The sequence below is a fragment of the Gobio gobio genome, assembly GCF_949357685.1.
Source record: "Gobio gobio genome assembly, chromosome: 10".
NCBI classification, from domain to species: Eukaryota; Metazoa; Chordata; class Actinopteri; order Cypriniformes; family Gobionidae; genus Gobio; species Gobio gobio.
The window spans coordinates 8,368,430-8,393,098 of NC_137116.1; the positions used below are offsets into that span (position 1 = coordinate 8,368,430).

The 24,669-nt window shown below is 38.9% G+C and overlaps 2 protein-coding genes across 6 annotated transcripts in view; one reads left to right on the forward strand and one right to left on the reverse strand.

Moving 5' to 3' along the window:
* Window positions 1–2,012: 2,012 nt before the first annotated feature.
* Window positions 2,013–12,826, reverse strand: dcp1a (decapping mRNA 1A). Of its 4 annotated transcripts, none has more exons than XM_079826531.1 (10): window positions 12,633–12,826; window positions 11,605–11,645; window positions 11,375–11,502; window positions 9,526–9,592; window positions 9,267–9,405; window positions 6,931–7,014; window positions 6,360–6,848; window positions 5,360–5,413; window positions 3,101–3,304; window positions 2,013–3,021 (listed from the first exon to the last, which is right to left on the reverse strand). In XM_079826531.1, the coding sequence occupies exons 1-10, from the start codon at window positions 12,765–12,767 to the stop codon at window positions 2,941–2,943; spliced, it is 1,422 nt and encodes a 473-aa protein (XP_079682657.1). In that variant the 5' UTR covers window positions 12,768–12,826; the 3' UTR covers window positions 2,013–2,940. The 4 variants fall into 4 exon arrangements, with proteins under 4 accessions (XP_079682657.1, XP_079682658.1, XP_079682660.1 ...); XM_079826532.1 differs by having other exon boundaries at window positions 6,387–6,848; window positions 12,633–12,805; XM_079826534.1 differs by lacking the exon at window positions 5,360–5,413 and having other exon boundaries at window positions 6,387–6,848.
* A 2,801-nt stretch (window positions 12,827–15,627) lies between these two features.
* cacna1db (calcium channel, voltage-dependent, L type, alpha 1D subunit, b) overlaps window positions 15,628–24,669 on the forward strand; it is a 96,683-nt gene continuing 87,641 nt past the window's right edge. Inside the window, exons 1-3 of one of the 2 annotated variants that reach the window (XM_079826910.1) lie at window positions 15,628–15,810; window positions 18,437–18,761; window positions 21,156–21,261. In XM_079826910.1, coding sequence (XP_079683036.1) covers window positions 15,786–15,810; window positions 18,437–18,761; window positions 21,156–21,261 — 456 coding nt within the window. In that variant the 5' untranslated portion in view covers window positions 15,628–15,785. The remainder of the gene's footprint in view (window positions 15,811–18,436; window positions 18,762–21,155; window positions 21,262–24,669) is intronic. The other variant, XM_079826911.1, reaches the window with a different exon arrangement.

A 24,669-nucleotide genomic window follows, 5' to 3' on the forward strand; every position in this document is an offset into this window, starting at 1 on the left:
TAGCGTCGAGAGGAGAAGGGGATTTTTTTAAAGGTCCCATGGCATGACATTTTCATTTTATGAGGTATTTCAACATTAATATGAGTTCCCCTAGCCTGAATATTGTCCCCAAGTGGATAGAAATGTTGATCGGTGTAAACCGAGTTCTGGCTGTCTCTCTCTGCCTTTGAGAAAATGACAGGCCAGACAAGCCAATCCTGAAGTCTCCTGTTTTGACGTCCACACAGGAACGGTTACCTCCCTTTCCTCCGCCCAGAGAATCTGGCACGCCCATGCAAACGCTCGAGAGATCATGGCTTGTGAACGAGTGAATGCTGACAGTTTCTGACACACACACACACACACACACACTCGACACAAAGACAGAATCGCGTCAGTCTCCTGCTCACATCGAGTTCTCTTTTGCTCTTGAACAAACAATAACAACAACACAGAATTGAGTATTCTCATATTAGGAGTCTTAAATTAGTTAAATAACGTCTTAAATTAACTTAAAAGAGTTGTGAGGAAATGAGATGCGTGGGGCAGCGCGTGAGATCCGCGTCATGTTCGTCAGCGGCCGTTTTTAAAGTGACAGGAGCACTGCTGATGCCTGTCATTAATATTCATCAAAGAACATTAATGACAGGCTTTACTATCAGTTTACTATTATTATTATCATCCGTGGAATGATTCTTGTCTAAAATCTTTATTATTCATCATAGCTCATAGAACAAAATCTTGCAAGGCACTTACAGTCTAACCATTAGACTCTACTGGAACCCATAGTCTTCAGTCCAAAAAGGCACAAGGGAGGATAAATCAGACATCATCTTTTTATAAACTCTAGATTAATTAAATTTGCCTCTTCCCGCATATATAGTAACCATCAAGGCCAATCAGCTTTCAGTATCACAACACATCAACACCCAGGTTATTAATAAAGTGGTGAAGAAATTCAAATGAATTAAATGATCCCAAAACAAGACCAAAAGAACAGTAGTGTACCGTGGGGTTTCAGTCAGGGCCTTCAATAATGGTCAACACACCCCACGCCGCCGCCATCAACACCACACACACCGATACATACAAAATACAACCATGCACTGTATGCACTACTGTTACGAAACCCCGCTTTCAAAGTGCTCGTTGGGCTGGGGGCAAGCAACACAAAAGGACACGCGAGACAAAAAGGCATTTTAACTATTTATTGATACCACTGCACTCACGCGTCACTGTTTCCTTTGGTTCTTTCCAAATGTTCTGGTTCGTATCAGAGGTTGCGGTGCACTTGTACATTGTTCCTATAAAAAAACCTAAAAACTAAAATGTTTAAGAAAATTATAAACTAAACCAGTTGTGTAGCGTTACATTGAAATTATACCAGTTTATACTCCAGATTCAACTCAAATACAGTGCCTTATGGTGGGTTTAAGTTAAAACACTGGCACAATTTACCCCACATGATTTGGCTCACTTTGTCCCATAGCTGCCATTTTGGATAAAACTAGCTAGCTTACCAGGCTAATATTTATCTAAATGATTTGCTTGGTTTTATACATTGCTAAATCACCAATATGCATCATAAATATTTTAGACCTGGCTTTGACGCCATTACATCCATCATGCTAAATTTGTATTTTGACAAGCCAAAAAGTACATTTTAAAAGTAAATGGGAGCCTTCCACTCCTCCCACGTGCTTCTCTTTTTCAGTCTGGAAGAAATGATGGGTGGTTCCGAAATATATGATCACATGACAAAGATAAAGAGGGTGGGTCAACTTACCCACTGGCTCATCTTACCCCACTCTCCACTATATTTGAGGAGTGACGATCATAAACACTAATAAGCACAGAAAAGATCATAGCATTGATTTATCTGAACGGAAAGCTTGTACTCGCATCAATCCATCACAAACACGGCACACATCTTTAAATAAAAGTGACCAAACGCAAAAGGGTCTAAAGAGAGGCAAGAACAGAAGGCAGATCTTCTTGTAAAATCTCACTGTAAAACAACACAAACAATGATCTAAACGATGGCAATAGTTTATTTGCACATTAACTCAAACGACAAACCATTGTAACAGAGAATCCTGTTGGTATGAAGTCATATAAAGAGCATTGCGTGTGACGCGAGTATAGCCTTGCGGTATCAACTTTAGTCTGTGGTGAGGTTTTAAAATTCTCTATGACAATCAAAAGCAAACTGTACAAAAAATAATAAGTGTAAACACAATAAGTACATAAGCCTTGTGTGTATTAAAAATACAATTCCTGTCAAACAAACAAAACATGAACTAGTTAGTGTGGCGGAAACTATTTCATTACTTTTAAGGATGAAATTTAATTAAACGCACCTGTTAAAGGATCTTGCTGTCTACACAGACATACAAAGACTAAACTAGCGGATTAGTTCAGGAACACAAATGTTGATTTGATGCATCTGACTTCAAATAAACCACTAAATATTTCATATTACGGTCTGCAATTTAAAAAAAGCAATACATGGCTCCGTAGAACGAACAACCTGAACCTCTACTAATCTTTAATTTATGCACTGGTCATCTTTAGGCCCAAATTAAACAAGCGAGTTTATACGAAAAGAGGGAATAAGTGCACATCCTACTCTCAATGTCTTCAAAATCCAAATCTGCTGGCAACTCGTAGAGAATTTCAATGCTCATCAAACATACTGGTTTAACAGTAAAACACTATTGAGACTATGAAATATCCATTTGTCATAAATGAAAAGCAATTATTCAATGCTTCTTATTGCACAAGTCCCTTAACATATTTGTGCTGGTTGAAATAATGCGATCGGGAAATGGGGATGAATTAGGATTCCAACAGGAAACGCCGAGATTTGTTGGGAGTGCGACATCAGCCTTCAGGTGTGTGTGGAATCAGTGTCAGTCAGTGTGTGTAGATGCAGTCACACTCGTGTTCTGGAGACTGTGGCTATAGCTTGATGTTGTTGAGGCCTTTAGAGATGCTCTGCACGTAGGCCTCGTGGATTGCACTGAGGAAATGTGCGTCATTCTGCAAACAAATGAAGACAGACAAGTGAAGACTATGAAGCAAAAGGTCGGTTTGCGAGCGTGCGGGTGTGAGTGTGTACCTTGATGAGATGTAGGAGTGTTTCTTGCAGCTGGGAGCGACTGTACAGGGCAGAGGGCAAGTCTGCTGTGGGAAACGGGGCGGCGGTGGGAGACGTCGGGGAGGCGGGGTTTTTGGGTGGCTCTGTTGTCTTGGTGATGGAATGCTGAAATACACTGGGAGACAGTAGCAGTGAAGACTCCTCCCCCTGGACAACTGGCCCCGCCTTCATGACAGGAGAGAGAGAGAGATATCCAGATGGTCACAAAAAACATTGGATCTCGTTCACCAATTGCATGATTGTATATACGCACAGGAGAACTTCTCATGAAAAGTTTCCTGCCTAATTCACAACACATGATTATTCTATAATTGCATGTACATTTGGTGCCCAAAGTTTTTTCAAATGGTTATATTTTTTATTTTTTTGGTAATTTGTTACTCATTGTCATGGATCACAAGATGTTACAGGCCATAAAAATATAATATCTTCTGTAAAAGTGTCTTCCAATAGTTGAAAATCATGATTTCTTCTTGTCTGAATTAGTGTATTTTCCGTCATGTATCATGTAATAAAAAACATTTTATTTTACGTTTCTTTTGGTTATATTTAATTTAATAGTAAACATTCATTTTCCTAGTTAAATTGTTTAAAAATAAACTTTTTTAAAATCCATACTTTGCCTTTAAATTGGTGGAATGATCTCCCAATACTACGCAAGATATAGGAAATGATGTCACTTTCCCTCACTGATCAGTGCTGCGTTCAGCAGCGACAAAACGTTGCAAAGCGGGTTTTAAACGGAAACGGTGCTGCGTTGAACCATGTTCTGATATTGATTGATATAATTTCATATACTCGCCAACGGCGATTTTTACTCTCATTTGGCGCTTGCCGAGTGTTGAAGGTGTCATGAACTTTTTTTTATTTTATTTTGTTATACTGTTGTCTGAGGTCAACTTATGACGTTCGCGTGGTTTTTACATTAAAAAACATCATAATGAATAAGTAATAGGATATTTTCCACCCTGGTTTTGAGGCTCTCCGACGAAACGCTTGGTTTTGATGGGCGTGCCGCATTGAAGACTTGGAAGTAAATGCCCATGGCTAGGATTGGATAAGATTTGCATATTTAATGAGCTTCAGCTCCCTCAGTACATGTGAGGATTGTTTTGAAAGCGTCTGGAGAAACGCTCACAGGACTAGCAAAATATCTTTATCAAACAAACACAATGATTTATCTCTCATCCATCCGCGATTGATTGGAATGTTGTTGCCCGATCAGTGAATATAACCGCGAACTGTACACACAATCACATACACACGTGCACGCAAGAAAGGAATGTTATTTCACTATTTAAGATAGCCCGTTGGCAGGCTGAAAAACACATAGCCCTGGGGACATTGGGCTTTTAAAAAAGTCAAGTCCGAGTTTGATCACGAATGGAGCAATAACACTTCAAATAGAGGTTTCTCCAGCCTGTGACCGCGTGCTAAGGTATGTAATCAACAGATATCAAACGATCTGTAACAATGCAATACTAACAGATATAAATACGCGTTTTACTCACATAAGTGTGTTGCACCGTTCCTGTCGGATCCAATATAGAAGGCACAGCATTGTGTTTTAATCTCAATATGTCTGCAAATCCAGTCTCGACCTCTATATTGTTTACAAACGATTCCGCGGTGAAATGAAGCGAACAAACGCGCAATGCAATGTCTTACGCACGTCATGTTTATTGCTCGGTAGCGCAACCCGTTTAACTCCACGAGTCGGTGGACGGGCTTGAGGCGGTACTTCTGCATTCTATGACGTCAGTGGTCAGGTCGACATATTCTGAGATCTCTCGTTTTCTGGGCCTGGTGTCAATAAAAGCTTTTCTTTGACTTTGACATTTTCAGCTCAGAAACGTACAGGATATTCTTATATCACGATGAACTTTTATCTATCAAAGGCTCAAGGGAAAGTTGGGAGAGCCACAGCCACACCCACTTCTGATGGACCAATGGCAATTTGAAGCAGTTTCAAACTCCTAAAGAACTTTGTTTTGGCCTGATTATGTTTGAAATGTCACACCAGTTTGTTTTTCGATTTCACTTGAAGTGTATCAAACCTTGTTCTAACCTTAATGAATTAGGACTATTGAAGTATTCTAAATGAGTGACCGTGTGCTAGAGGTCAGTAATTAAAATACAACACGCACAAAACATTTCAGCCCAATCACAGAAGCAATCTCGGGTATCAAAGCCTGCCAGTGTTTTTAAGAGTGAACTTACTGGAATGGGTTTGACCAGAGACGGGGACGGTGTGAAAGCATTGACCTCTTTACTCTGAGAGGAAGACACAGTTTAGATTAGACAAGCTTGCCTTGTGCAAAAACAAGACATTTCAAAGCTTTGTTATTCATTTTCTGATTAGCAAAATACTTTGCATAGATCCCGATGACAACCTTTTATTTGTTACTGGCTTGTGTTAATTAAGTTGATATTTTTCCTGCATTCAAATGTCAAAATGGACAAAAATGACATACAAACTCAATATTATGCAAAACTGCTAAAATATTTGTGAAAATATGAATTAGTGTTTTTGAACAAATTACTTGAGTGAATGATTCAATGACTCAATCATAAAGGCGTCACTTTTTTCATTACTGGATGAATCAGTGTTTTTGATCAAATCTCTAGAGTGAATGATTCAATGACTCACTCATATAGACCCTGTCCCAAATGGCACCCTAAACCCTCACGGCCTTCCTCTGAGTCCGCACTTTCACGAAGTAATGCACAACAGTGCGGGCTCGGCAGAAGTGTGCATTGAGGGCGCATATAGACCTCAAAGGGGGCACGCTCGCAAGCACCCTTCTGAGACCTAAAATGACAAATGGGATACCCTGCGGTCTCGTGAACTTAACGGACACGCAGAGGCCATTATAAGTTCACAAGACCGCAAGTGCACATGAAGTGTGCCATTTGGGATAGGGCCAAAGACTTCACTTGTTTCATTACTGGATGAATAAGTGTTTTTGAATGAATCTCTTGAATGAATGATTCAATGACTCACTCATGAAGACTTCAATTGTTTCATTACTGGATGAATCAGTGTTTTTGAACGAATCTCTTGAATGAATGATACCATCTTTATTTGAAGCGTCAAGTTACTTTCTAAAGGTGATTTGTTCTATTATAGACATCAGTGTTTATATACACTCATTAAACTGTTATCCAAGTACTTCTGTACTCCTGCTTAAAAAAACAACAAAAACAAATAGTGACATACCATGAAAACATTGCTTGGCGTATTCACCTGTGCCGATGCTGCAGCCTTTCCTGTGAAGGGCCCTGCAACTTTGCAGCCAGATTCTCTGAAGCTCTGTGGCGTGACTAGCGGGCTGGGCATGAACCCTGGCAGTGACACGGCCATCCCATGACCATCTGTGAGAGGACTCATATATGAAGGAAGAAGCGGACCAGCTGAACCGCGGCGTACCGACTGACCGCTGGACCCGCCGCCGCTCTCTTCCGTACTCGAAGCAGCCGTTCTTGGGTCCCGGCTGCCGCAACCCTGGAAGAGAGACACCAGCGCTGGGCCTCCTGGGTCGGAGGAGAGGCGAGGAGTGCGGAGAGGCTCCACGGAGTGAGGCGGAGGACCGTACGTGAGCCCGCGCATGCTTTCTCCTGCAGAGTTTGTTGACTGGGTCGGTTCTTTGGGAAAAGAGCTGCCGAAAAGCTCTTCCACTGTGATCTGCTTCACTATGGAGTGACTGGACTGTGAGTAGAAACAAACAGAGACAGACTTTAGACATGCTGTTAGATGAGTGTCATTAGTGAGCGAGGGTGATCAGCAGGACCTTCTCTTGTTGAGCTGCTGTGATGTCCTCTCTCTTCTCCTGTCCGTCACAGTTCCCCTGAACATCTCTCTCTGTCGACTGACTCTATGAACACAAACACACAGTATCAGTTATTTATCTACACATTTTCTTCATCTCAATCTCTGTTAAAAAATAAGATAATCGGTCTGAACTACAGTACCGTAAAGTTAGGACACATTACTATTTTTAATGTCTCTTATGGTGCGTTCACACCTGACGCGAAAGAAGCGATTCGCGCGAGTGATTTACATGTTAAATCAATGCAGAGACGCGAAAAGGCATTCTGCGGCGCGAATTGAGCGTTTTGAACACGCGAATCGCTCAAGTTGAAAAATCTGAACTTTGGCGGATATTCGCGCCGCGTTAACCAATCAGGAGCTTGCTCTAGTAGTGACAACAATGAGGAGAAAATCTGTATATTAATATCTGGTTCAGACAATATGATTATCACAGTGATAACATTAAATGACATGAAACACAACACAGTCTCTGTATGATCAATAATACAAAAGTATAAGTAAAAGGTATAATAAGCTATACATGAAATAAATCAAATAATTCAGTCAAACATTCTAAGTCAGTGCTAGACGGCTACAACTGTAACGTTAAGTTAAATAGCCTAAAAATAAAAAAGTAATGAAACTTCACTTTGCCCTCAGCCAAAACGATTAGCCAGGGAACAAATTATAGATCCATGAGACCAAAGATTGCCTGTTACAAGACGAATTATAGCTCGAGACACCACAGAGACATCAGAGCCAGCGGCAGACATCAGAAGGACTAGCTGAGGAAAGGCTGCTCTCGTCGGGGTTAACGAGCACTGAGCGCCGCTGATCCACTGGAGCTCACAACTGAGAAAACGCCAGATTAAATGTTCAAATAGGCACTCTTTATATAGAGTTGTAAAATTAGGCTATTTTCAAAAAAAGTGGAGTGTTCCTTTAAGAACTAGTTTGACCAACTAGCAGTTAGTTAAGAGGTAATCAGTCTTACCTTTCCCATTCAAAATAGACCAATCTACCTTTTCATGTAAAAAAAAAAAAAAATCAGGATCAGTCTTGAAGAAAAAACCTTTTAAAGAGCACCTATCATGGAATTTTGAAATTTACCTTTCATGTAGTGTGTAACATAGATCTAAGTGAACAAAAACATCCTGCATAGTTTGAAATATGACAGTACACCGTATATATAGTTATTTTCTTTCAAAAGTAAGAGTCGACTCTGAGTCATTTTTAAGAATCGTTAGAAGACCGAAGCTTTTTCTCTGACTAGATGACGTCAACTTGTCAAGTTATTTGAATACGATACGCCCACTTATTGCGCTCCAAGACGCCAGTGAAAACTAGAAAACATCATGGCCACGAGACACTGTGTTCTGAAGTGCGACTCAAAAGCAAACTTTTTTCATCTGCCCAAGGATGAGCATTTGAAGACTAAGTGGCTTGAAGACAAACCATACATCGTCGCGATTGTGTGTTTATTAGTCGTCAAATGTATGTTTCGCGATCTCAGGAAGCTTTTATTATGGACTTCTATTATGGCACATGGTATCTTCTTCGTCTGTCTGTACATGGACTACATGTGCACAGAGCGCCCTCCGGCTGCCAGAATGAATTGAAAACAACACATAAGAGACTCAATCGCTCATGATTAGGCTATAACTGCCCATTTTGAGGAAGTATTGAATAAAAAAATACTCCTCTGTTTAGAAATTTGACACAGACATATGAGAATCTATCAATATGTCTCCTCATCTGCACACTTTTGAACTAAAAGCCCTGAGGGATGTTGATTTGTCGCGAGTTTTCGTGAGGAGAATAGAGGAGTTTTTTTATGAATGAGATCAGCTGAGGCTCATATTACAATCAAACGGTACAGACGCGGTTTTCATATTCATAACTCCTGACACATATTAACAAATTACTGTCACTAAAAGACTTTGATGGGCGTTCCGTTTCCGAAAATATCTGCACAGACTATACCAATCACAACTGACTGGGTCATCGGACCAATCACCGCAGATTAGCGTCACGTAAAGGCGGGGTTTTGAAAAGTGAATCACTAAAGGAATCATTTGAGAATCGCTGTCAAAACAGGTAAAAATAAATGCATATTATAAGAAAACTAAAGTCTTTTTTGTCATTGCATGCATGCAAAACTGTTGTTGGGGACTCCTAAAACAATATTTGGAACATTTTAAATGCCATGATAGGTGCTCTTTAAGAGCAGTCTAAGCAGTTTATGCAACCCGCCTCAGTTCTATGTGCTTTAAATCAGACCAGTGAAAGTGAACAACAACAGGAGGTCCGTCATACCCTTTGATACTCCTCTTTAGCCTTGCTGAGCAGCTCCAGGATATCTGTGGGTTTGGTCTGAACACAGCCATTCGTCCTGTTGCTCGAGCCTCTGTCGGGGGACACGCGCTGCGCTCGCAACGCCTCCTGTTTCACTATCCTAAACACAAACACAAGCTTCTCTAGATAAACGCATTACTCATTTAAAGCAGTCTGATCATTGAACTGGGTTTCAGGGCGAGTTGACTTGTGTTGATTAATGTAAAACGCTGATACTCACTGTAGCATGAGCTGTGCAATCCGCTGGCAGTCGGCCTTATCGTAGAACCAGATACTGTAGATGCCCACTGACACACACACAGAGAAAAGATATTCATTATGTCTCCATGCCTTACAGTTGCATTGAGCTGAATAGAGCTGGCCGATAATATAGCTACATTTTGCAAGATTTGCTGTATAGCATACACAGATCAGGCATAACATTATGAAAGGTGAAGTGAATAAAACAGATTATATCTTCATCACGGCACCTGTTAGTGGGTGGGATATATTAGGCAGCAAGTGAACATTTTGTCCTCAAAGTTGATGTGTTAGAAGCAGGAAAATGGGCAAGAGTAAGGATTTGAGCGAGTTTGATAAGGGCCAAATTGTGATGGCTAGACGACTGGGTCAGAGCATCTCCAAAACTGCAGCTCTTGTGGGGTGTTCCCGGACTGCAGTGGTCAGTATCTGTTGCAGACCATGTACACCCTTTGATGGAAACGGTATTCCCTGGTGGCTGTGGCTCTTTCAGCAGATAATGCGCCCTGTCACAAAGCAAAAATGCTTCAGGAATGGTTTGAGGAGCACAACAATGAGTTTGAGGTGTTGACTTGGCCTCCAAAATCCCCCAGATCTCAATCCAATCGAGCATCTGTGGGATGTGCTGAACAAACAAGTCCGATCCATGGAGGCCCCACCTCGCAACTTACAGGACTTAAAGGATCTGCTGCTAACATCTTGGTGCCAGATACCACAGCACACCTTCAGGGGTCTAGTGGAGTCCATGCCTTGACGGGTCAGGGCTGTTTTGGCAGCAAAAGTGGGACTAACACAATAATGATATGCCTGATTGGTGTATATTCCTTTACATGAGTGTACAGTTTAATTAGTTATTATACACTATAAATCCAACTGTATATACAGAGCTGTGTGATAACAGTTGACATTTTGCGGCAATATTAACAATCATGCAGCCGAGATTTGATTGGAACAAGAAACTTTACAGAGTTAAAGCAAACAAGGTTGACACTGACATGGTGTTAGTTAAATATTCATAAATCATGTTTCATTAATATGCATATTTGATGTTTGCATCAATCTTTGTTTTAAAAACAAACAAACATTTTAACCCTGTAAAGCCTGAGAAAAAAAAATGTAAATGGGAATTTTGAAAGTTTTATTGATCCTTTCTAAAAATAAAAATAAATGTGCATGCATATGCAGTATCATAATCAGGCTTTTATGGCTCATAAATTACGATGTAGTGAGAATATGTAGTAAAACTACAAAAGTTTTTTTATTCAGAAACTGAGCAAAAATATGCAATTTGCTGCATTTGCTGATATTTATATGGACAAAAAGTGAAGAAATTCTGATGTTTTGAATGTAAATCAATTAAATGTATATAAAAATATAGCAGATACTTACATAAAATGCAAATAAATATCAATATCTGCTACTAAGGTCTTGGTAAGATGATATTTAAATGCTTAGTTTTATGTAGTTTTAAAACATAAAACAACACAATGAAGATTGAGAGATGAACAAATAAACCTTGATGATCATTTGAAACTTATGATTTTTATAATAAATGATGTCTGCATAATCAAGTAAAGCAAAGCTGCTTCAGTCCAGTGGAAATATTACTTGCAATATCAAAGTTATTCTTACATTTATTTGATAAAAATCAATCAGACGACAGAAGGACTGGAGTAGATTGTGTTCAGCAGAAGTTGAGATCATTAATAGGCCTTAGAAATTAATGTATTAAATATGATACGGCAGGCTTTATAGCGTTAATGTTGACTGGTCTGGGTTTCTTCTCACAGCAAATAACAGATCTACACAGTCTGTACTTCTTAACTCACAGTTGCCGTTCCTGTACAGTAGGAAAGGGTCCTGGAGTTGGAACTCCAAGTCTTTATTGATCGGCTCCACTAAGTTTTCTGTACTCAAACGGTTCATTATTGTGAAGCCATGATGGGGGGATGCCGACCTGCGGAGAAACACAGACTTAACATCACACACCACATGACAGACCAGCAGTTTAACATGTGACGAACAGAACAATCTTCAGCTCCAGTCAGTCGACACTCACCTGGCGTAAACGAATAATGTGCCTTCAATCTCAGTCTTCTCCTACAGTGAGAGAGAAGTGTTAGTTTTCAAACAGATCTCGCACTCAATACTAAAACACAATGACCTCGACGGCAGATCTGGACAAACAACAAACCACTGAAGCCGCCTTTGGGTTTATGATTTTACTGTCAGACCATTTTCACCTCCCAAGGAAAATTCTGAATTATGACATTAACAGTCAAAATTATGACATACTAAGTCGTGATTATGACATAAACAGTCGAAATTATAACATACTAAGTCGTGATTATGACAGTCGAAATTATGACATGCTAATAAGTAAGTCATGATTATGACAGTCGGAATTATGACATACTAAGTCATGATTATGACAAACTGTCGAAATTATGACATACTAAGTCATGATTATGACATTAACAGTCGAAATTATAACATACTAGGTTATGATTATGACAAACAGTCGGAATTATGACATACTTAGTCATGATTATGTCATAAACAGTCGAAATTATAACATTCTAGGTCATGATTATGAGAAAAACAGTCGAAATTATTACATACCAAGTCATGATTATGACAAACAGTCGAAATTATGACATGCTAAATCAAAATTATGACAGTCGAAATTATGTCATGCGTCACAATTATGAGATGTAAAGTGGAAATGACAGAAAGTCCGAGTTTATATTTCATAATTATAATTCACAAAAGCATGATATTTTTGTTTTATTTGGTGTAAACGGGCTTCCATAGATATCAACTTTATTTGCAGAACTTTATTGATAGACAGAAGGTGATGGTAATTTCTGTTTATTTGGGTGTTGACAGCTAATTCATGACACTGGTGTTCCAGCAAACACACATGCTGCCATAACTCTGTCGTGTGTTGTTTGTGAACGTATATAAACACACATTACACGCATAAAGGAGACTCTGGGCTAGTGACGATGTTATTATTAGCATTAGCCACTGCAGGCTAAATGACCTGCGCGCGCTGAGATGAGGCGATACGTTTAGAAATCTCACCCATTCGTTTGCTTTGGAGTTGAATGTGTAGAGGGCGACCTGTCCGGTGACGTCCAGCAGTTTGATTATGTAGGGATCGTGCTGCTGTAGAGCCGCCAGACTCATCAGATGCCCCGCTTTATTCACACACTCCATCTTCTGCACTGCAACTACACGGGACACATTCCGCGACGGACACTTCCGGGTCCCGTTTTTATTATGCACGTGCTTCGGCTAGAGTTTTCGCATGGTTCCGCGCTCAAATAAATATAATTATTATAATACGAGTAGCGGTATATCAGCACGGCTGTGATTCGGCCGTAGCAGGTAATCACTGATATAATGTTACAGCCATATCGCACGTACGGCTACGAGTGTGATATTGAGTTTATCCAACTTTTTACGGCACAAGTGTGTAAATAAATCAGAAACAACAACGAAGCGTCTTTAAAATCTATTTTGTGCAGAACTACTTCCTTTCGCCATGGATTTAAATCTCAAATTGACAGTTTAACCGTCGAGCCCAATTCTGTCACTTGACTAAACGAGTATTCATCATATAGTATTCATTCTTCAGGTCGATGTCCATAATATTATACTGTTTACAACCAGTCACTCATAAAGAAAGTCTTTGCCGCCATCTAGTGGTGTAATAATGCAACTGTCACTGAAGTCGACTATTGCAATCACTGACGGACCCTTTCTCAATTTCAAAATACGCCATATTTATATAAAATAATATTTATTGAACAATATTAAAATAAAAATATCCATTAGAAAAGACAACACGAAATAAAACACAAGCAAATTCAGTCAAACGCACAAAGCAGCGCTCTAGTAGGCCATACAGGACTTAAGTAAAGCCTAATGTTTTGAAACGTAATTTTCCCCTTTACCCAAATCGATTTGCTCTGGAACATGATTTAGCTTAATAATCCAAATATTGCCCGTTTGATACCTCAAATGAGTTATATCTCGTGTTTAACCACCATCTACATACAGTAAGAGCCAACGGCAAATTCCTGAAGGACTGTCCTAGAGGAAGCTGTTCTCTGCGGGTATTGAGCGCTCAGTGGCCTGGAGCTCACATCTGCGAAAGCGTCTGAACAAAACAGGTGCTATGTTTATATATGAGTCACATATTTGAGGTCTAAATAACTACATTCTCACCTAAAAACTGTTAAAACCACATTTCGTGACACAATTAACAGTAGTATTTTTAAAATGTATGCTGAATTTGCTCGATCTTATGAACTAATGCCTAAATGTTGTGGGGGGTGAGACTATTCAACAGAGACCCATTATAATACATTTTGATCAACATGACATAAGCAACTGATAATGTAGGAAACAGCAGAGAATTGTACGTAATCATTTGCATGGATGTACACAAGCATCTGCAACTTGTTCAAAGAAATGAGAGACTGCTTTTTTGATGTGCACAAGTGACACAATGATGTGAAGATTGAACAGGTAGCTTTGAGAATTTCAATTCTGATCTGAGAAATGTACCAAAGCGACTGAGAAAAACTGTAATAATAATAATAATATTATATTCACATTTTTATTTCAATCACATTTATATTAATTGTATCATTCATTTTTATTTTTACATTGTTATTATAACTTAACATTCAATCATTTAGTTTATCTAATTTATTTGTTTACTTTTAACTTCTTTTTTCTCTAGACTTTTAAGCAAATGTATAAAATAAATTAATTAAATATATTAAAGGAAATGTATTTATTTACTCATTTTAATGTATTTTTGTTTACGTTTTATCATGTAATGTAATTTAATAACTTATTTATTTATTTTAATCGTATTTATTTATTGCACTTAATCTTATTTATTGATTAACATTTTTCATGGTTTTTAGAAGTTTCCACGGACCCCTGTCACTCCTTCACGGGATCCAGGGCTGCGTCCCAATTCGCCTACTTATACTACGTCCTAAAAGTATGTACTCTTTTTGTGAAGAAAAAGTACATACTTTTGAGTGTGTAGCAGAAGAGTATGCAAGCTTTGGGACATAGGCCTACTACTTCGTCATCTTTAAAAGACTCTGTTACGTGCGTCCCGTCACCGTTTAAACTGCCCTGTCAATCATCGTCACAGTTCAAATCCCCCACTTTCAATTTAATTTCCTACCGTATTGGAGAGAAATGTAGTCGCTCGTTGATCTGCCTTTCGTAGGTCTTTAATGCAGAGACTCCTCTCATGTGTTTGCAAAGTTAATGGCCAAACGTATCATTACAAAAGTTCTCAATGCTGCTGAAGGAGAAATATAATGTGGATAATATTGAATAAATATCTTTTCATCAGGTTAAATACTGATAATTACTCACTCAAACCACTTTATCTAATCCTCTCCACTTAACCGTCAGACTCGCGTAACCGTCATGTTTGTAGTTTTTTAAACACTTTTTATCCGCGTTTGTAGTTCTAATCGAATCCTCGTCCATCTCGCAATGGGTTGTGGGCAATATCAGCCGTTAGAGTGCGCATCGATCTGCACTTCGGATTCTGACCGGAAATAGTAAACCATCCGGGAATCTTTGGAATACTTTTTTCAACATACTAAGATTTGGGACATACTAATTCTTTTTTCGAATACTATTTAGTACGGATAGTATGCGAATTGGGACGCAGCACTGGACTCCAGTTTGAATTGATCAGTGTGCGATTTAAACTGTGATGTTATTGAGAAACCGCAAGAGGTCGCCGTTACACACCGACGCGCTTTGCGTGCGTGTGTTTATTTATTTTTAAATAAAAGTTAAAACTGTGAATAAACCATGCACGGTTACAAAGAAAAAGCTATGACCATTTTGCATAACTTTACAGCTAGAAACGAATTAGCTGCTTGAAATTAGCTCATATAGGGCCTACTTCGGAATTGATCTAAATTACGATTAATCAGTGCTTATGGTAAAACAACATCATAATCAGATCACTTTTGAATTGAATATTAGCATGCACGCGCCCCATTCGCTTCCGCTCAGAGGCACAGAAGGCTTGAGTCAGAGGATTAATATGTGGGATTATCTGCTGCAGACAGACAGACAGGTAATCCATCCCACACTCCCTAACATCGCCCTGTGCTTCAACATATGGCCGTAATGAGCAGAAAACACCATGCACTCAGTCAATGAGGGGCTTTAGTGCGAGAGATGGCGTTCATACTGGGAATCCGAGGTAAGATTGAGTTCAATTGTATCTGGGAACTGAAATAGATTTCTGTTGCTTGACTTTATGAAGCCAGAGCTCAGTGTCAGAAGCCCGGGAGAGGCTGTGACCTGTTGCAAAGCCTGTTAGATGTTCTGCAGAGGTAATTGAATATTCCAGGCAACTATATTCCCCGAACACGACCTTAATTTAAAACAGACGCACAGCTGCGAGCGGATCCAGCGGTGGGTTTCCTCTCAGTTGGAGTCAGGTCGCTGTCCGTCAGACCGACTCTAGGCATCTCTGAGGATGGCAGATAGCCTATCTGTGATCGCTTCTAATGGCGCTCGGTGGGTTTAATCTTTATCGCGTCCTCGACACCCGGATGTTGCGAAGATGCTTCAGCATCAGCATCATCATCATCATCATCGTCCACGGCGGTCTAAACATGATAGATAAGATGGTGTGACATAACCACGCGAACTGGACTATACACACAATAACACAGTTTCAATGTGGAGGAGGGGATGGACGAGCCAGAGGAACCGACTGAAGGTAAACACAAACATCCAGATGTGACTTCATATTAAATTCGTTTAATATTAAAAGGGCTTCATTGAGCGAAACTGGTGGCCTGGGTGTATTTTAAAAGTGAGGTGAAGATGTCCGTGCCAAAGTTGTGTGTAACGCATCAGCGCACATCATCATCATCATCATCGAGGATCATGGTGGCCGCTTCATCTGGATATAACAGCTGACCAGAATATGTTCTTGGAAATCGTTATTTATGAATGCTCTCTAAACGTCCAGTTTTTAAAATGTTGTAAACGCGTCTTTTTCTTGCTCATGCGAATGCTATGGAAACATTGTATCATTCTTCAGTAATTATTGGAATGCTACTTTTGAAGGTTAACGTTCTAAGTAACATTTAAAAACTATTTAAACGATGTATAACTAATGTTTTTGTTCTAAAGTTTTGAGAACATTATTAAAGATACATTTGCACATTGTATTAGCATTACAAGAGGTTTTGTTTATAACTTTGAGAGAACCAGAACATTCCCTGTTGGCTGGGCATATATGAATGTGTAATTATAGTCTATATGAAGCCTATGCTGTTCAATCGCAATTAAAGTTGTAAACCCGGTACCGGGTTCGGAATTGCCTTATTAGGAGCATCCTTTAAAGTCCTGATATTTTTAAATATAACGATATGTAAAGCATCTGTGGTGTAAAGATATGACGTTAAAGGGTTCACCCAAAAATGACAATTCTGTCATTAATTACTTACCCTCATGTCGTTCGACACCCGTAAGACCTCCGTTCATCTTCGGAACACAAATAAAGATATTTTAGTTGAAATCTGATGGCTCTGAAAGGCCTCCATTGGCACAATGCACGGTTCACTCTCAAGACCCTTAAAAGGTAGGCTACTAAAGACGTCGTTACAAAGTCCATCTCACTACAGTGGTTCTACAATAACTTTATGGAGTGACGAGAATAGTTTTTGTGCGCAAAAAAACCCTAAATAACGACTTATATAGTGATGCCGATTTCAAAACACGGCATCATGAAGCTTCGAAGCGTAATGAATCAGTGAGTCGAATCATGATTCGGATCGCGTGTCAAACCGCCAAACTGCTGAAATTTGGCGATCCAAACTGCTGAATCGACTCACTGATTCATAACGCTTTGAAGCTTCATGATCTCTCTCTCTCTATATATATATATACTATTTTGATTGTTTTTGAAAGTCTCTTCTGCTCCCCTAGGCTGCATATTGTAAATAATAGCTGTAATATTGTGAAAGATTATTAAAATGTAAAATAACTGTTTTCTATGTGAATATATAGTAAAGTGTCATTTATTCCTGTGATCAAAGCTGAATTTTCAGCATCATTACTCCAGTCTTCAGTGTCACATGATCCTTCACAAATCATTCTGATATGATTTGAAACATTTATGATTAAGAAACATTAGAAAACATAAGAAACATTTATGATTATTATCAGTGTTGAAAACAGTTGTGTAAAACATTTTTTTAGGATTCTTTGATGAATAGAAAGTTCAAAAGAACAGCATTTATCTGAAATAGAAAGCTTTCGTAACATTGTACTACCGTTAAAAAGTTTTGGGGTGGTAAGAATTTTTTAAAGAAATTAATACATTTATTCAGCAAGGATGCATTAAATTGATTAAGTGACATTATAGACATTTTTTATGTTGCAAAAGCTTTATATTTCAGGTAAATGCTGTTCTTTTGAACTTTCTATTAATTAAATAATCCTGAAAAAAATTGCACACAACTGTTTTCAACATTGATAATAATCATAAATGTTTCTTGAGCATCAAATCCTCATATTAGAATGATTTGTGAAGGATCACGTGACTCTAAAGACTGGAGTAATGATGCTGAAAATTCAGCTTTGAATCACAGAAATAAATTGCATATATTCAAATAGAAAAAAGTTATTTTAAATTGTAAAAATATTTCACAATAATACTTCTTTAAAAACAATCAAAATAGTACAGTTTCCAAGCTTTTGACTGGTAGTGTATATATGAATAATACTAATCATTTTTTTAATCAATATCTGTTTATTTTAACTTGCAACTGCTTGGATTCTCAAAGGCCATTCTCTTTCTTCTCATTCAGGGGGACACTATGCCAGTGGCACCAGAGCCCCCGTCTCCAGCGAAGCCCCTCCCACCAGCCATCACTCTCCGGCCCAGGCCGCCGCTCTCTCCTGGCAGACGGCGATTAATGCCGCGAGACAATCTCAGGGCGCCCCAAAGACCATGAACTCCTCCGCGGCTGCTAGCGGCGCTCCGGTCAGCTCTCTGGCCCAGAGGAAGCGGCAGCAATATGCCAAAAGCAAGAAACAGGGAAGCACCACTAATAGCAGACCTCCAAGAGCACTTTTCTGCCTGACTCTCAATAACCCGGTGCGCAGAGCGTGCATTAATTTAGTGGAGTGGAAGTATCCTTACATCAGCGGTGAGGGATGGTGATCTTCAGTTCCATGAACTGAAGGAAACGTGTTTATTTACAGAATCACATTTGCAGTCTGGTTATCAGAACAGTGTATTCACTCTTGACCTAAAGGGAAAATGCTGTCAGTGACTCACCAAAACTCATATGCTTTTCACTTTTCTGCGGAGCACAAGACAAAAAAACCCAATGTGGATTGATGTTACTGAGGTCAAACCTCATTGATTCACCGAGGCTTGGAATAATGTGCAACAGTGTAAGGTCCGACACTTTTGAACCATATTGACTTATTTTTTAAAAATAAAAATAAAGATTCCAAAAGGGGTTTTGGCAGCAATGCCAATAGAAGAACCATTTTTGGTTCCCCTATGAACCTTTCAGAAGAAACCTTTGGTAACACTTTATTTGACAGTGTCATTGTTACAAATGTTACATGTAGTTACTGTAATAATAACTATAAATTATGCATAATTACATGCAACTAATCCTAACCCTATAGTAAGTACATGTAGTTTCTCAATATTATTCAGTACTTAAATGTATACACTCTAAAAAAATGCTGGGTTAAAAACAACCCAAGTTGGGTTGAAAATGGACAAACCCAGCAATGGGGTTGTTTTAACCCAGTGAATGGGTTGTTTTAAACCAGCGGTTGGGTTAAATGTTTGCTTAAAACAACCCAATTGCTGGGTTTGTCCATTTTCAACCCAACTTGGGTTGTTTTTAACCCAGCATTTTTTGAGTGTAATTACAGTGTAACAAAGACACCTTAAAATAAAGTGTAACCAACAATTTTTTTTCTCAGTGTGAAGAACATATTGTCCCACATGAAAAAATACTGTAGTATATTATAGTAAAATTACTCTAGTAAATACTATAGTGTTTTTGAACCATACTATAGTAAAGATACTACAGTAAATTAACTAATTGTAGTAAATACTATAATATAGGGCTGTCAAAAGATTAATCGCATCCAAAATAAAAGTTTGTGTTTACATAATATATGTGTGTGTACTCTGTTAATTATTATTTATATATAAATACACACACAAGCATGCATATATTTAAGAAAAAAATATTATTTTTTATATATAAAACATTTATATTTATATATATTATAGATTATATAAATGTATATACAATATATACATGCAAATATTTCTTAAATATATACATGAATGTGTGTGTATTTATATATAAATAATAATTAACAGAGTACACACATATATTATGTAAACACAAACTTTTATTTTGGATGCGATTAATCGCGATTAATCTTTTGACAGCCCTACTATAATATACTACAATTTACTGTAGTATCTTTACTATAGTACAGTATGGTTCAAAAACACTATAGTATTTACTAGAGTAATTTTACTATAATATACTACACTCTCAGAAAATAAAGTACATAATTGTACCTAATTGTGAGTTTAGCTCCAACCCTACTAAGCCACCACAGTATACAACTCATGGCTCCCAGCATGCATTGCAGCATTAAGTATGTCACCATTGTTGAGATTAATATGCTGATTCTTGATATCTGTGTGCATCTAAACTTTTTTCCCCTTAGAATGTATTTAAAAACCAAAATTCAAAATGTCTGATCTGTGGCAAGAAATTATTCTTGGTGAATATTATTTATTAATATTTTTAGTCAGTGATGAGTTTAGGCAAGCATTTTTCTTCATGATAATTTTTGATTATGGCTTCTTTTGATTTGAACAGAGTATGTGTTTTGTTAACACTGTAACAAAAACCACAAACTCGCATAAAAACCCAAGAGTCAAACTGGCCAACTAAAGGAAACACTGATCACCATAATGGTGATCACATCTAAATCTCTGATAATTCTCAATAAGAGCTTCTATAGATGTCTTTCAGGGTTGGAGCCAAACTCTGCAGGACAGCCACTCACTAGGACCGAACTTGCCTGCTAATGGTTTAATTGTACCCTAAGGATCAAAATTATACCTCCACTGTACCTTTTTTTCTGAGAGTGTATAGTATTTTTTCATGTGGGGTGGAATGGAAAGGTTCCAATGTTCCATTAAACCATCCTTGAAGTGACCATCGCATATAGACTTCACTTATGGCCTTCACTCTGCAGCCGGACATGTCAACTTCTGATTCAACCAATGACGTGAGTTTGGGGCGGGGCCATCAGTTTGACTGACCAGTGTTAGTTGGTGGGAGTGTTTGGAAACGGTTGCTACTCACACAGAAATGACATGCAATAGCTTTAAGACTACATTGCCACATAATATGACTGACGTGACAGGTTTCAATTCTCGAACATGACAGAAACTGCTTTGAGATTGCAATTTTAATCAAGTTTGAATGCTACTGTTATGACGTTTCTCCTTAAACATGTGACTCCCAGACCTTTTGATATCTTTATACTGCTGTCGATTTTTGCCAACTGTGTGGCCTTAGCTGTTTACATCCCCTTCCCCGAAGACGATTCCAACTCAACTAATCATGATTTGGTGAGTACCGTGATGTCTCTTCTGACTTCTCATTGGCTGTGTCGTGGGATTAGTTTCTGCTAATTGAGATTAGATGAGTGAATTAGAGTGGAATTACACAAGCACGAAGGGAATTTGCAAACACTCAAAAGGTGCTTGCCCATGTGCTCATGTCTGTGTCTGCTGTTTAAATGCCCTGTTGTTGGAGTGCAAATATCCTCATGGGGGGGAAATATGTCTTTTGTATCTCAATTGAATCTCCTAGACCAGTGGATTTAGCACATTTTATATGTCCTATACAGTCAGCAATGAGATTAAAAGGAGATCAAATAGATAATTTTGCTGAAATCCTTTGCTCCTTAGGTCTTTCTCTTCAGAAAAAGACCCTGGTTATTATCATATGTGTCTCCTCTACAGTTTCTGCATTCAGTTTCTTGTGTCAAACTGTGATCAGATCAGCCAAGATACCAAAGTCTGAAATCTCAGTATGAATTCATTCATTCTTGCAAGACTAAATCATGTATGCAATCTAAATTAATGTTATAGTTCTGTATTCTTAGTGTCTTGTGTCTGTTTTTATTACTCTTGAGGAAATTTAGAAACATCTGGGGCTGTTTATTGTGTTATTTCTGTAGACTAAACTTCCCATTGTCAGTGCATTTACAGTAAACACATTACTTTACACAGTAATGTATGTGATAATTAACACCATACAGTTTGTACTACATGTCTAATGCACTTGTGAATCATATTGTTTTTATATACTGTGTACATCACATCTTGAATTAAGTGCAATCTAGGGGTTTGTGCTGTCCATTGTGCTGAAATCTAAAAGTGATTGGGCAGACCAAACCGTAAGTCGTAGAGGCTTGAAACTTTGCGGGATGGTAGTACTCACAATGTCTACAACGGCACCAAAGCTCGTCCCAATCGGCCTGATGGTGGCGCTACAGCTATCAAAAGTACACAATCGTTCATAAATCCTTAACTGTTTGGGTATTTTTGATTTTTTTTTAACTTTTGCGAACTAGTCCTAGGTTTTCACCCGATCGGAACCGAACCAGTGCAGAAATTTCGATTCATGTCCACGACTGGATGCCAAAATGTGGCCAAAAGGCTATTCCTCTTGAATGGAATGAGGTCATTTCACCAAACTTGGTACACCTGTGTACGGGCTCAGTCTGTGGTCGCGTAAAAAAGGACGTGGCGACTGGCCAGTTGGTGGCTCTATAAAAATAAAAAACTAACAAAAAACACAAAAACGGCTATAGCTATGCATCGGCCAGTCCAGTTGACTTAAGAAAAAGGCAAGCTGTGTCTTTGTCCAAGGTGTTGCAATTGTCTATGAGGACATTCAAGTATCTCGGAAAACACACCTGTTGTCGGCAAATGGAATTTGAGTGGCTGTCAGAAAAGGTCTAACGAAGGCAGATCGAAACAAAACTCGCTGGGCCTGTTTGACTCACGGCACTAGAGGCCTGTGAGAAATTTGCGCTTTTCTGCACATGCCCATGACATTCATACCATATGCTAGAACACCTTATTCTGAGCAACTTTGCCTCTAGGACCCCCGCTGTCAATCAAACCGTTCGGTAAAATATGGCAAAAACCTTCCAGTCTCGCGCGAGAACTCCGGTCTGACGCACGTGCGACGCATGCGCGAGAATATGACGCAGATCCGGCGTTCGGACACATGACCAAGAAGCGATTTGTTTACAAGCAGAGGAAGACGCGCGTATCTAAGCTGTTGAATTCTACATTGATCGTGCTTTAGGTCTCGGCGTAGTTCTCAAAATGGGGTTAGAGTAGGGTGACCACCATCAAACAAACCAAATGTGGGATGATTACAAAGTTTGTGTGGGACAATGTTGGACATGTTACCAACACTAAAACATAACCTGAAACTGTTGTATAATCTTAAATTCAACATCACTGAGCCCACAGGCAGCAGGCATCATGCAGATAACTACTTTTGAAACAGTTCTGACCAAGTGCAACTAAAATCCAACGAAATAAATAATGAAACAAATAAAACAACATTAAAGGTCCCGTTTTTCGTGTTTTTTTGAAGCTTTGATTGTGTTTACAGTGTGCAATATAACATGTGTTCATGTTTCGCGTGTAAAAAAACACAGTATTTTTCACACAATGTACTGATCTGTATACTGCTGTTTTCACTGTCCTCAAAACGGCTTGACAGATTTCCCTGTTCTATGAAGTCCCTCCTTCAGAAACACATAACGAGTTCTGATTGTGCCAGCGGTTCCCGTGTTGTGATTCGACAGCAGCTTAGTGCACGCAGAGCGCACGTTACCGGAAAGGTCACGCCTCTTACCATAACGGGGATGCATGCGCTCAATGATCTCTAAGTGCAGCGTCCCTGGGAAAGCCAAACAAAGGTGACTTGACTCCGGGATGAAAATAAAAGCGTCTCGACGACATGGCGACAAACAAACGCAACCGAACGCAACACTTCCTATTCTCCACGCGGGAGCAACAAGACCACGCCCCCTTTTTCACGTACTCTTGTGGGCGGAGGTTAGTCGACAAACTGCTCTACTGACGTAATTAAAGCAGGAAATACCAGGATGTAGTCCTAACCAGCCGTTCGCTGTAGGCTTTGAAAGGGAACTTCTGTTAAATAAAATATCTCGCTTGGCATTGAACTTTGAGCTTTATCATTTTACAGGTATTATTTATGCTCTAACAGCAACATTACACACTAACTAAAGTTTGAAAAATGGGATCCCGAAGAACAGGACCTTTAAATTAGTTAATCATATATATACAGAACTATCCATACGTTTTCTGACAGGGAACACATGGAACGAATCACCGCTCCACATTTTGATTGACAGCCATCACAACCTAATAGTGACCGTGTTTACTCCTTTCTTTTCAACCATTGGATATGGTTTAAAAAATGGCTTTTGTATTTGTGTAAGGCGGGATGTTACTTCTGACGAAGCGCTGTTAAATATAGGTGAAAAACGATGCCGCAAAAATAATAAATAAAATGCTTTCTTAAAAAGGCAAAAGAACGCATGCATGTTTTCTCAATATGATCATTAAAAATCAACATTTTCTCAATATGCGACATGCGGGACAAGGGGTGAAAATGCTGTGCAGTACAACGCAAAGCGGGACAGGTGGTCACCCTAGGTTAGAGTGTGCATTTCATGGATTCCCGAACCCCGGCGCTACGTCATATTCTCGCGCATGCGTCGTGGAGGCACACACGGAAGACAAGAACAAGTTGGATAAAGGTGTTATTTTGATTTTTTTTGCGCACAAAAACTATTGTCGTCGCATCGTAAAATTATTGTAGAGCCACTGTGGTGAGATGGACTTTGTAACAATGTTTTAAGTGCCTTTTATGGGTCTTGGGAGTGTAAATGTACTGAATGCCAATGGAGGCCTATCTGAAGC

Bases quoted from the DNA above. Each gene is read 5' to 3' on its own strand.
- dcp1a (XM_079826531.1), bottom strand. From the start codon at position 12,767: ATGGAGTGTGTGAATAAAGCGGGGCATCTGATGAGTCTGGCGGCTCTA. The intron at 9,593-11,374 runs GTGAGTTAAGAA...TGTGTGTGTCAG, and splicing joins ACTGTACAGGAACGGCAACT to TGGGCATCTACAGTATCTGG. The intron at 9,406-9,525 runs GTGAGTATCAGC...GTTTGTGTTTAG, and splicing joins ATTGCACAGCTCATGCTACA to GATAGTGAAACAGGAGGCGT.